Here is a 12,165-nt window from a genome sequence, read left to right on the forward strand (position 1 = left end):
ACAATCCTCCACTGTTTTCGAACGAACGATCAAGAAGCCAAGAGCCGTGATGGTGTCCTTAAAAGCTGTCACACTGGAAAACAAACAATCCGAAGCTGCCTTTATTGCGGCTATCTCTGCTTGGAAAACGCAGGATTATTCCGGAAGCCTAAATTTTAGATTAATGGAGAGTTCTTCGCGGAAGACAACTCCCCCAACCTTCTCATTCAGCTTCGATTCATCCGTAAGGTAATCCAGACCTGGCTCGTTGAAATATAGGATTGATCGAAAAACTGGAGTCCGCATAGTTTAAATCAAATAGAAGGTCAAAATTACTGGTTATCAGTCAACAGAACAACAGCTGCAGCGCTGATGAAACTTTTATTATTAGACAGTGCCCGTAAAAAAGCTAAGATCTGAATATCGTCGAACAATTCAGGCTGATTTAGCGATTCGGTCCTAAAGACATCCACGCTTTTGATTCTCGATTATGATACCATTTCGTAACAAGAAGAAAACTATATCTTCTATTGCCTTCCATATCCTGACCATAGCACCAGTTTAATTCGTGGACTTCGCCAGATAAGTGAACTTAATAGAAGCATTCAATTGGAAGAGGCGAAATAGTGTTTCAAAAAAGTTGCGGTAAGATTGTTATATTTTTGATTTAAATATATAAAATCTTGAAAGTTTACATATGTATGTTCATAAATATTTAGGCATTAAGCCTCCAAGATCTATTAGTCTAAATCGATTTATACGCGGGCAATCACATAACATATGTTCTGAGGTTTCTCCTCCTACCCAAAAAAAAACCTGCATTTCGTCTCCTCAGAGAGCCCAATTTTGTGTAGATGGTACCTCAGTTTGCAGAGCCCTGTCAGGTATCCGGCGAGAGTTTTGCTAAGAGTAAGCAGCTGCTCAGAGATTCCACGAGTGGGAGTTATGAATCTGTTGGACTGCCTTTTGCCCTTTTCTCAGACTTTTCTTTGCCTTCGAAGCCCTCATGGCTCTGAACCTACCGCAAAGTTACTCTGTTGTTGGTTCCTAGTTTTTCCGAGTACTTTTTTTGCAAAGGTATACTACTGTAAGCTGTCTGGCTTTCCGACATGATGTTTATTGTTGCCACAATTGCGAAAATTTGCGCCTGGAACGCTTTTTTTGAAATCTAGGTCCACACACTCCGGCCCCAGTATGCCACCCTCAAGTTTGGAACCATCAGTGTATAAATTAAGTTCTCCCGTATCGTTTTACAAGTATCCCTTTCAGGTATTATTCCTTGTACCTCCAGCACGCAAAGGGATCCCAAGAACGCTAAATTGCTTAGATTCATAATTCCTGGATTCAAAATGAAAACACAATGAGACTACAATAGCTTCAAAATTTATTCTCAACAAAAACGCAGATTAGGAAATTAATTCTGTTAAATTTCCCAATGAGGGTATGAAAAAATCGGGTACATAATAGCGTTGGTTTTCACCGGGGGTTTGCAGCACCTCATCCAGTTCATACTCACTGTTATGGCCAGTTCCAACTAATAAAGTCTGGAAACCGCAATTGTGGCCAAATAAAATGTCAACCTTGCAGCTGAAAAACCCAACAAGCATCATATAAATTTAGTATTCTTTACTAAAACTGCACGGCACAAGGCCTTCCCCCGTTAACATTGATTAAATTCATATTTCACTCACACATCTCCAATCATGAGCGTCCGCTCGGCCACCAATCTGCCTGACTTAATCAACTCCTCGCAAATCCCCGGATTAGGTTTACCAAACTGCAGCGCCTTACGTCCCACCGTCGTTTCCAAGGCACTCAAAAGCGCACCCGTACCAGGTATACGAAATTCTGGATAACGATGTACCGCATCGGTGTTGGTAGTCATGAATAGACATGCTGCATTTGAGCCCAGAAAATTGGAGGCCTTCAACATTTTGGGAAATGTGATGTGCTCATCGAAACCCACAATGACAGCGCCAACCTCATCAGTCGATTGTGCGGCCACTTGCTGGGCGATGTAGTCACTTAATTTACCTTGTAGGATATCCGGACCGGGACCAAAACTTTCTATGCCCGCTTCTGTTAGCTCCTGCCTTATAGCTTCAGCGCCGATGATGTAAACTTTTTTGCGAAAATTTCGCGCTTGCAGATACTCTACAATAGCATGAATAGGCGCAATAATGCGAGTTTCGGGTATGTCGTAGCCGATCGAAGTCGCTGTCTGCCATATATCACGGCGGGTCTTAATACCGTTATTGGTGACAAAGTAGATTTGTTTGCCGCGCGCCTTCAGCAATGCGATAGCTTCGGGTACACCATCTATGGCGATGCCTTCGTGCCAAAGCACACCTGAATTGGGAGTAAAAAGAAATTTAGAATTTACAAATGTAACCCAGCAGGTTGGCTTGCTGGCGTTTATGCTAAGTAAGTAAGTAGCGTCAAAGAGACTTTCTTGTCAGTGCGTCACCTCTTCGCTTTTGCGCTTTTGGATTCTCTTAGTTATATATGAGACACACTCGCTCAGCACTTTCACTATCTGGCAGACTTTTTGTTAGCGCTTGCGAAAAGTAAATACAAACTCATAAAATACTTCACCAACGCTCACCATCGCAATCCGTGAGTATTGTGTCGAAGCTGTTAAGCCACTTTTCGGTATCGGTTTTTGTTAGCTCCAGCAAATTTTTCGGGTTGTTCTTGAACATTTCTTGTCTGTGGTACTTTGAAATTATTTTTTTTATAAATAAAAATTTTGTTTGTTCGTATTTCCTATCTTTTTGGCCACACGAACTTTTCACTGAGCAGCAACGCGGAGTTTTGTGCTTGAAATGACCGTAAAGAACAACGTATCAATAATTTAATAAATCATTTACTAAATTGCAGAATCAACAATAAAATGTATGTAGATAACTGCTGTGAGAGAGTGGAAGAATGAGCGAATTTTAATGTACTTAGTAGTTATGCAAAAGTTTTTATTAAAGCAGGGGGATCGGGTAGAGGGCTCTGGAGTAACAGCTGATCAGTATAAAGTAGAGGAGACAGCATATATACATACATACATTCATGTGCATATAGTTGTATGTAGAAAGCCATAAAATTATATGTATGTACATAAATAACAGCACACACCTACCCAGCAAAAAAAAAATGTGTCCACTTTTAACGCGGCTATGACTAGGGCTCACTTGGACATTAATTAAATTTTCTTGAACGCTAACTACAGATAATCTGTGTTAGATTAAGAGGAGCGGTTGGTGCTTAAAACAAAGTTCCGCGGGCAGCTGATGTCCACTCCGAATGCCGAATATCGGGCCTCTTCCTACAAGCAGCTGCAGCAGTAGGAATCCGTGACGATATTAACAGGGCAATTCTAGCAGCTGCCTTTCAACTCATCACAGTCTTTCGCAAGACAGAAGTCTTTCGTGAGGCAATTGTCAATTCGGCCAACTATCTTGAAAGCTCTTTACTGTCTTTCGAAAAACTTATTGAAAGATCTGCTAACGAGGAGGCCTTAGTGTTATGCTGTTCGCTTTCATTCATTTTTTGTTCTTATTAAATTAAATAAAAAATGTATATATATATATTTTCCTTAAAAAAAAAGTGACAACTAATAAATAAAAGAAAAAAATATAAAATAAATTAAAATAAAGCGAAAATAAATATACATATTTTTAAAAATTAAATTTAAAAAAATACTTATTTCATATTAAAACAATAAAATCTAAAATTTAATTTAGATGAAGAAAAAATTCAATCAAAAAAGAAAAAAATAATACTTAAAGATTAAAAAAAATTACAAAATCTAAAAACTAAAAGAAATTTTAATTGGAAAATAGACAAAAGAAATAAAAATAAAAAGATAAGATCCTAAAAATTTAATGGGATTAAAAAATATTTTTTTTTTTTCAAATTTTTTGGATTCACAAGGACGAGTAGGTAATTTTTAAGCTGATAAAGTTAGGAGTACGAAATTCGAAACAAATATTGCGAAATTTCAAGGATAAAATTTTAAAAGGCCATTTTCAATATTTACCAGTCCTTATGCACCAAAAAATTTAATCTGATTGGATTCCACCGAAATTCCTCCTTAATTTGATGCATATACTTCTTCTCAAAGCACGTTTCACTGAAATGTTTAAATCATTTTTGAATTACTGTCGTCAAAGTGAAAAACTAAAAACACAATTTTACAATATTTGGCCCATAGTTTCTCGAATATTAATTTTTGTGTGTAAAATTTACTATCCCACGGTGTTATATGTATAACGAGCTAGACATTTATAAAAAAAAAAATGTTATTAAATAAAAAAATAAATGGCCAATACTGGTCAAGAAACGTAGTTTCTATTATTGCCATTAGTGCAAGTTACAAATCCCGAAAATCCAGGGATTATTTGCCAAGAATCTCGGGATTTTCGGGACTTAAAAATGCCGGAATCTCGGGATTTTGGGGATCCCGGAACTAACTATCCTAATATTTACCCTTCTAGTCTTCAAACCACTGGTGCGTAGGAAATCGACTGACTCTTTTATAGCTACCATCTTTGCCTCAAAGACGCTGCAGATATCCAACAGCCTGAAAATGAGATTTATTGAGAGTTCCTGACAGAAAAATACCTTCTCTAACTCGGCCTTTCAGCTTCGATCCATCCGTGAAGAAATTTATTGGACCTCAACTCCAGGGGCAGCCGACGGATCTGTTTGGGCCAGCTTCGGAGCGCTCCTAGCCATCAGCTTCCCGTAAGAAGTCGAAGCTTTAAAGAATTTTCGAGTGCTCGTACGCCGGGTTGAATGAGAAGCCAGATATTTTTAGCTTAATGGCAAGACGAACTTCGCTGACTTTGTCCGCTATGTCAACAGGTGCGATAGTGGGCATAGCGTTAAGCGCTAGAGTAGGCTTCCTAACAAGAGTAGACTTTTTAGTGAATTCCATCAGATAATGATATGAAAAAAACCGTAAAAGCCGTCAGTAAAAAAATAAAAAATTGAATATCAATGCGATTTTTTAGCCGCTCACTTGTTAACTGCCTACCCAAAAAATGTCTAAAAATTCATGTTAAAAAAAAATGTTTGTGGAATTTTTCTAAGTTCTGTATAAAGTTTGAAAGTGCGATTTATATAGTTTTTGTTAAAGCATGAGCCAAGGTACATTGAACAGGTAGTATCAGTAGAGCAGCTGATTTGATTTATTTTCAAATTATTTGGTCTCGAAAATGTCAAATATTTTTAATTTTTTCTCACAAAAATTCTGAATTGTTAAAATCCATTTGCATGTGAAACCTTTTTCCATACAAAACAAGCGATTGAATAGCAGCTTTTGGAACGTTCGCCCAACTCAGCAGCACGACCGCTGATTACTGGGCCTTGCAAAGGATGGATCAATGCTTCGAGAAGCAAACAAATTTACTAGGAAAGAAAGTTGCATCAATTTTAATTTTTTCCAATTTCAATTTTTTATTTTTTATAATTTTTTGTATTTCACATGGCACGCTTTGATTTAGAAAAAAAAATTCAGAACAGTTTTTGACACTTTCGATACCAGAAGCAACAACAAAATACACGCAAATGTTGTTTTTGCTCTACTGATACTACCTGTTTAATGTGCCTTGGCATGAGCCATATCTTTATAAAACAAATATCAAAAAAATTTTAGCTTGAAAAATATTGTAAATACCATTCATCCATTTTTGACCGCCACTGTAAATACATATGTACGGCCGCCGTAGCCGTGGTGGTTAGAAGTGCATACTACTATAAAGTATTGTAATGATATGTATGCATAGGCGATATACTGCTTTTAATACATATTTAAGTTTGTACATAAATAAGTGAATAGATGCTTGAATGGTTATTATTTGTTTTGTAATGTTATTTTAAAAGTTTATCAAAAACATTTGCTCTTGAATTAATTTATATTCAGGCAATTTTTTTTTAGGAATCGGCATCGGGCAAAAATTGGGAATCGGTCGGACTCTAGCGCGAAGTGTCTTTCTGAATCCTCTGTATTAGCTTCACACTAAGCTTTAGCACCTGAGCTTCACTAAGAGCTAAAGCATTATTTTAATAGTCAGTCGGAAAACACTGTTTATTATCATATACATATGTACATATGTACATATTTATGAATCGCGTCATTGATAGTTTTGACTACAATTTCGTGTGTACTTTTATTTTTTGCGGTGAATTTTGTAAAATTTTCCATTTATAAAATATGTTAGAACAAACTGATTGCTCCTGACTAAATGAGATAACGAGCTCCTAAAATGCCAACAATTTTTATAATTCGAACTTGCAAATAATTTCAAAGCTGCTCCATAGGGGAGCATATGTATGTATGTACATACATACACAGTAATACATACATACATATATAGTAGAGCCCTTTTGTAGTTTGGATTCGTTTATTTCGTTATCTATTAAGGTTATCTGTTAAAACACCTTAAACATGTGTACTTATTTTTTTTAATAACTACTGCAATGTTGATGTAAGTAAACACCTGAATAATGTGCCTAATGAATCGAAATCGATGTACACATCAATATAGTCGGCAGACTAAAAGGGCATGACATATAAATTGTAGATGTAACTACATTAATTTGTGTAGCATTTATTTATGTATATAGTATATGCAGAAATATATAATTTAATTTTAGAATAACAAATGATAACACTGCAGCAACGCTTAAATGGCACTAAAAGACCCCGATACAAGAAAACTTAATTTTGGGTCGTAGATTACAGATTGTTTTTCTAGATCAGCTTATTTTCCCGAAGATGTTTTAATTTTAAGCTTCAAATGTGAATGAAAAAAATCAATCTTTAACAACAACAATTTAAAAATAACACACTCATAGATGGCGTATGAGTAACATTTTTTCCTGCTCATATTTCATAAAAAAAAAAAAATTATTACGCATTTTCATTCGACCATTCACAATTTTTTTATTTATCCATCGATTTTCTTCGTTAGCATTTTGATTTTTTATTTTTTGTAGACAAACAGGCCTAAATAAAAATTAAACCAATTTAACGAGATAGCACAATTAAACAAAAAAAATTCAAATATCTCGAGAAAATGATCTGATCCAGAAAAACAGAATACAGATTCGTAATCTACGACTCAATTTTAAGTTTACGTGCTTTGGCGTTTTTTGTGTCATTTGAAAACTTAAGTTTTTCCCTACGATGTAATTAGCTGCATATGCATGTCGAATAATTATTTTTGTTGGCTATCTTTTACTTAATGAAATTAAAAACCACTTATCTCTTTTTAATTAATAAAAATGTATTAAAAGCTCATTTTGATAAGAATTTCAAATATTTTTTTTAACATAATTGTGTATGTAAAAATCTATTATACATTTTTCACTGAAACCAGCAGCTACAAAATTATAAAATATTTCCCGAATATTCTTAATAATCACTTAGCTTAGTCTGTTATGCATTTTGAATTTTAAGTGTTTATATAAGCGTGTTTTAATCCTTATGAATAGGCATTTTAATCAACTAAAGTTATATTTCGCTTAAATTCTAAAAAAAAAAATCATCGCTCTTCTACTTGATAAATGTCAACAAGTCACTTAATCTCGGCAAGAAGACATCGGGTATGAGTTTCTTGTGTTCAGGATCAGAGGATTTCTTCCACAACTCAACATCATTCATTTGATTTACGCCCGTCCCGACGAGCATAGTTTGGAAACCACAATTAAAGCCCAACAAAATGTCACTGCTGCAACTAACATACAAAAAAGACGAGAAGAATACAATTTTTTCCACCAACCAAAAGTCTTTTCCTATGCAACACTTACCAATCGCCCACAATGAGCGTACGTCTCGGTTCTATGATCCTATTCTCAATCAAATGCTCACAAATTCGACGATTCGGTTTGCCTATCACTACAGGCTCTCGTCCTGTACACGTTTGCACAGTACGCACAATGCTACCCGCATCGGGTATAACCATGCCAGGCATGGGAAAACGTTCATCTGTATTTGTAGCAATGAACAAGCATTTTGGATCATCCAAATAAACTGCTGCCTTAATCATTTTACAGAAACTGAAATGTACATCGAAGCCCACAACCACCGCACCAATATCGGAATCTTTACAAAAGCCACCTTTTATATACTCGCTTAACCTGCTTGACATTACATCGGGTCCGACGCCAGTATGTTTTATGCCCACAGCATCAAGTTCGGAGGCAATACCTGCAGTGCCTATCACATAGACTTTTCGCTGGAAATTGTGTGCCTTTAAATAGGATGCGGCCGAATTCGACGAGGAGATTATTTGCTCGGCAGGAATATCGAAACCCATAGAGTGTGCTTTCTCGTATAGCTGTTGGCGCGTTTTCGTTGAATTGTTAGTGCAGAGGAAAATCTTCTTCCTCGACTGTTTTAGGTAGCGCATAGTGTCCACAGCGCCTTCGATGACAGTATCGCCGAGCCAAATAACACCTGTAGGGAGGGAGAGAGAACATGAGGTGTTAGTAGCTAGATGGACAATTATTTAAACGGATTAAGAAACTAGTACGTATTCAATAATATCCTTACCATCACAATCACTGATGATCGTATCAAAGCTGTTCAACCATTGCAGGACAGTTTCCTTTGGTTGCTCCAGCAGATTTGCACAAATTCCTTTGTACATATTTTCGATCGGATGGCGCGTGCTTTTGTCACTGATGCACTTATATAAATAATAGCGTTTGCCGCCATCTACATGCTTCTCGTTTACTGCATTTCTAATTGCTAGCGCTGCATCTGACATTGTCGCCGCGTTGTAGGTCTGAAACTATTCTGAACATGCAAACTTTAATGGGAGGTAATATATAGAGTGTAAACAGTCTGGTTTTGCGATGCCCTTTGCACACTATTTGAACTGATTTGCGATAAGGCCGAATTGCTTACCAGGAAATAACCCCTTTATAACTATTTGTTATTTTGCATTTTTTTACAATAGTTTTTGTAATTTATTTTTGTTATTTATTTAATTTTTCCTTTTTTTGTAGTAGATCTTCCATAACACTATTTGTACAAAAGAACATTGTATTGTAGGACAGCAATGCAAAACATTAATTTACAAATATAAATTATTAGAATACGCTGATATATGTACGTACAAATGTACATATTAAAGTTTATAAGCATGTAAATGTACAATAGTTAAAATATATTTTTTTTTATATAAAGATTGAACTAATTTCGATACCAAACTAATAGCAAAGTATAAGTATTAGTAGCAAATTTGTGTGCCGCAGCTTTAGATCCTATTTCTGTCGTTCCTGCACTACCTGCGTATAACTAACACTACATAAATGACAGCAAATCACCCAATTTGGGCAGAAACACATCGGGTATGAGTTTCTTTTGTTCAGGATCATCTGAATTCTTCCACGCCTCAACATCGTTCAACTTATGTATGCCCGTGCCGACTAGCAGCGTTTGGAAACCACAATTGAAGCCAAGCAAGATGTCAGTGTTGCAGCTAAAATAAGAAAACAGTTAAACAATTTGCTACTAATAACCCTATCACCATAGGGGCACTTACCGATCACCAATCATTAACGTGCGGGCCGGATCGATTGTACCTTCATTTATCAACCATTCGCAAATACTGGGATTGGGTTTTCCAATCACGAAGGGTTCACGCTCTGCACATGTCTGCACCGCGCGCACAAAACTACCCGAACCGGGTATCACCATGCCAGGCATAGGAAAACGTTCATCTGTATTTGTCGCAATAAACAAGCATTCTGGATTGTCCAGATATGAAGCGGCTTTGATCATTTTACAGAAACTAAAATGCTCATCGAAGCCCACAACCACGGCGCCAATTTCGGCATCTTTACAAAAGCTTGACGCTAGATATTCGGCTAGTGTGCCGTTCATTACATCGGGTCCTATGTCGCTATGCTTGATGCCAACGGCGTCTAGTTCGCCTGTTATGCCGCCAGCTCCTATCACATACACTTTCTTTTGAAAATTACGCGCTTTTAAGTAAGCAGCAGTTGAATGTGCTGAGGAGATCATTCCTTCGGCGGTAATATCGAAACCCATGCTATGCGATTTCTCCAGCAATTGCTGCCGGGTTTTCGTTGAATTATTGGTGCAAAAGAATATCTTCTTGCCAATGGTTTTGAAGCGATTCATTGTGTCGACAGCGCCTTCAATGACATTGCTATATACCCAGAGGACACCTAGAAGTGGAATGTGTTGAAAAATTAATAAAATCGAGAAGGAATAGATAAGGACAGGAACGCCAGAAAAATTTTACAAAATGTTTCAAATTCGCGGATTTTGTATGGGTACAAAAAGGGAAATTTAGGCACACAAAATTGGCTCAATCCGTTTTCTTTTTGCCTTCGATAAAAGAGTTTTTTGAAGAGTGTCTTTCAATTCTGTACGAGTTTTATCATGAGTAAGCATTTCAAATTTATTATAATTATTATCTACATACATAAGTACATACACATGCATGTTNAGAGTTTTTTGAAGAGTGTTTTTCAATTCTGTACGAGTTTTATCATGAGTAAGCATTTCCAATTTATTATAATTATTATCTACATACATAAGTACATACACATGCATGTTTATTTGCGGTCGTGACATTGTCATTGCCCTAGAGTAGACACCTTGACCATTTGTTCGCACGCCACATATTACACTCATTTAGTTATTTTTCCATTGTATTTTGTTGTTCTTCTTGCTTTGAATAAACCTCGCAAGCATAGGCACGTACAAACTGATTGTACGTCATCGAATCGCGGGCGAAATTTCCCCACCAAACACACAACAATGTCGTGAAAAGTATGGAAAGCCGCCACCGTCAAGAATTACGCAATGTTACCTCATTATTTGTGAGAATCCGAATAAAACTCATAAGAGCCACAAAAATACTACATACAAAAATTTCCGACACATTGATAATGAAAAATAAAAGTGACCTTTAAGGTCAAAACATTTGCACTATTCTCTACAGTCTTATACTTCCTAAGCGTCGCCTGCACTTACCATCGCAATCGGTGATGACAGCGTCGAAGCCATCCAACCATTCTTTGACCTTCTCCGGCGGTAGCTCCAGCAGATTCGTACAGGTTTGCTTGTACATGTTTTTAGTGTGTCGTCTAAAGGTGCTACTAATCACTTGGTTACCCGTGTTGTCGGTATAATTGGCACCCTTCCAAATATGGAATTATCAAATGAAATCCTGACGCTTTTGTGCTCTACACTAACAGTTCACTAATATCACGAATAAGCCTCCTTACTAGCCGTTTTGCTGACTGCTAATACTACCACCGTCTGCTGCTGCCGCCAATTTCAACACTTCAACCAACGCTGCCGCAAACCGTTTCTATAGGAAAAAGTTTTTGCATTACTTTTTTATTAAAACAAAAAAACACACATAAAAAATCTCGTTTTATTTTGCTCATTTGCCCTTCACGATCATGTTCGCGAAAGCAGAGCGTACCAATAGCAACTGTCAGAGAACACAGCGGCAAAGGCGGAGCGGCGCGTTTCATATTCCAAATTTTCAATGAGTCAACCAACCAGTCCGGGGCTAATCAGCCGCTGTTGCCGCTCTCACGCGTGCTCCATACGACGCTACGATACAAACGTGCGTATTGGGTATGTGTCTACATAGGTGTGAAGACAATGGCCCTCCCGTTTGTCTGGTGTACCAACACGTGCCACGGCACTTTGCGACTCTTTTATTGATTTTCAACAACTGTGCCACGCCGCCGGTGATGCTATCTATAACTCTAAAGCCTAAGCTGGGCAATACTTGGCGTTAACTTTTATTCTCCGTTATATTACCATTAGAATTTTCCACTTGAATCTAATACAATTTTATTAATGAACTTACGCTTTTCAGCTTTGACGCACCTTGCACTTGGTTATCGCTTATCGCTTCCTTCAATTTACCACGGCTGTCTGTATATCGACACTCCTGTCGACGTTTTCGTTTCCAGATTTTCCGCTTGCTTTTCCACTCTTTATAGAAATTTTCTGTACATGCGCGCTTCAATTCTCCACTCACAACATATGCATTTTTTATTTTTATTGCTTTGTTATTATTTTATGAATGCACAATGGCAAAATGCAATAAATTGACGGCTTTTTGTTGGTATTTTTTATTATTACTTATCCACCGTTCTTCTCGTATTCCAAACAGCTGATTTTTGTTG

The 12,165-nt window shown here is 36.9% G+C and overlaps 3 protein-coding genes across 7 annotated transcripts; all 3 read right to left on the reverse strand.

Annotated features, from left to right (window-relative positions):
* Positions 1 to 1,385: 1,385 nt before the first annotated feature.
* LOC108377873 (phosphoglycolate phosphatase 2-like) lies at positions 1,386 to 3,059 on the reverse strand. The gene is made up of 3 exons (XM_017634162.1): positions 2,585 to 3,059; positions 1,671 to 2,328; positions 1,386 to 1,566 (listed from the first exon to the last, which is right to left on the reverse strand). The coding sequence occupies exons 1-3, from the start codon at positions 2,679 to 2,681 to the stop codon at positions 1,386 to 1,388; spliced, it is 936 nt and encodes a 311-aa protein (XP_017489651.1). The 5' UTR covers positions 2,682 to 3,059.
* Positions 3,060 to 7,276: 4,217 nt separating this feature from the next.
* On the reverse strand, positions 7,277 to 8,891 carry LOC108377874 (glycerol-3-phosphate phosphatase-like). The gene is made up of 4 exons (XM_017634163.1): positions 8,531 to 8,891; positions 7,786 to 8,434; positions 7,527 to 7,712; positions 7,277 to 7,485 (listed from the first exon to the last, which is right to left on the reverse strand). Exons 1-3 carry the CDS (start codon positions 8,745 to 8,747, stop codon positions 7,532 to 7,534), a joined length of 1,047 nt encoding a protein of 348 aa, XP_017489652.1. The 5' UTR covers positions 8,748 to 8,891; the 3' UTR covers positions 7,277 to 7,485; positions 7,527 to 7,531.
* An 86-nt stretch (positions 8,892 to 8,977) lies between these two features.
* Positions 8,978 to 12,122, reverse strand: LOC108377875 (glycerol-3-phosphate phosphatase-like). Of its 5 annotated transcripts, none has more exons than XM_017634164.1 (4): positions 11,864 to 12,117; positions 10,991 to 11,330; positions 9,528 to 10,176; positions 8,978 to 9,464 (listed from the first exon to the last, which is right to left on the reverse strand). In XM_017634164.1, the coding sequence occupies exons 2-4, from the start codon at positions 11,085 to 11,087 to the stop codon at positions 9,287 to 9,289; spliced, it is 924 nt and encodes a 307-aa protein (XP_017489653.1). In that variant the 5' UTR covers positions 11,088 to 11,330; positions 11,864 to 12,117; the 3' UTR covers positions 8,978 to 9,286. The 5 variants fall into 5 exon arrangements, with proteins under 5 accessions (XP_017489653.1, XP_017489654.1, XP_017489655.1 ...); XM_017634165.1 differs by having other exon boundaries at positions 11,844 to 12,117; XM_017634166.1 differs by lacking the exon at positions 11,864 to 12,117 and adding an exon at positions 11,448 to 11,764.
* Positions 12,123 to 12,165: the final 43 nt, after the last annotated feature.

The sequence above is a fragment of the Rhagoletis zephyria genome, unplaced genomic scaffold (assembly GCF_001687245.7).
Source record: "Rhagoletis zephyria isolate East Lansing unplaced genomic scaffold, Rhagoletis_zephyria_1.1 Rzeph_scaffold_12888, whole genome shotgun sequence".
NCBI classification, from domain to species: domain Eukaryota; kingdom Metazoa; phylum Arthropoda; class Insecta; order Diptera; family Tephritidae; genus Rhagoletis; species Rhagoletis zephyria.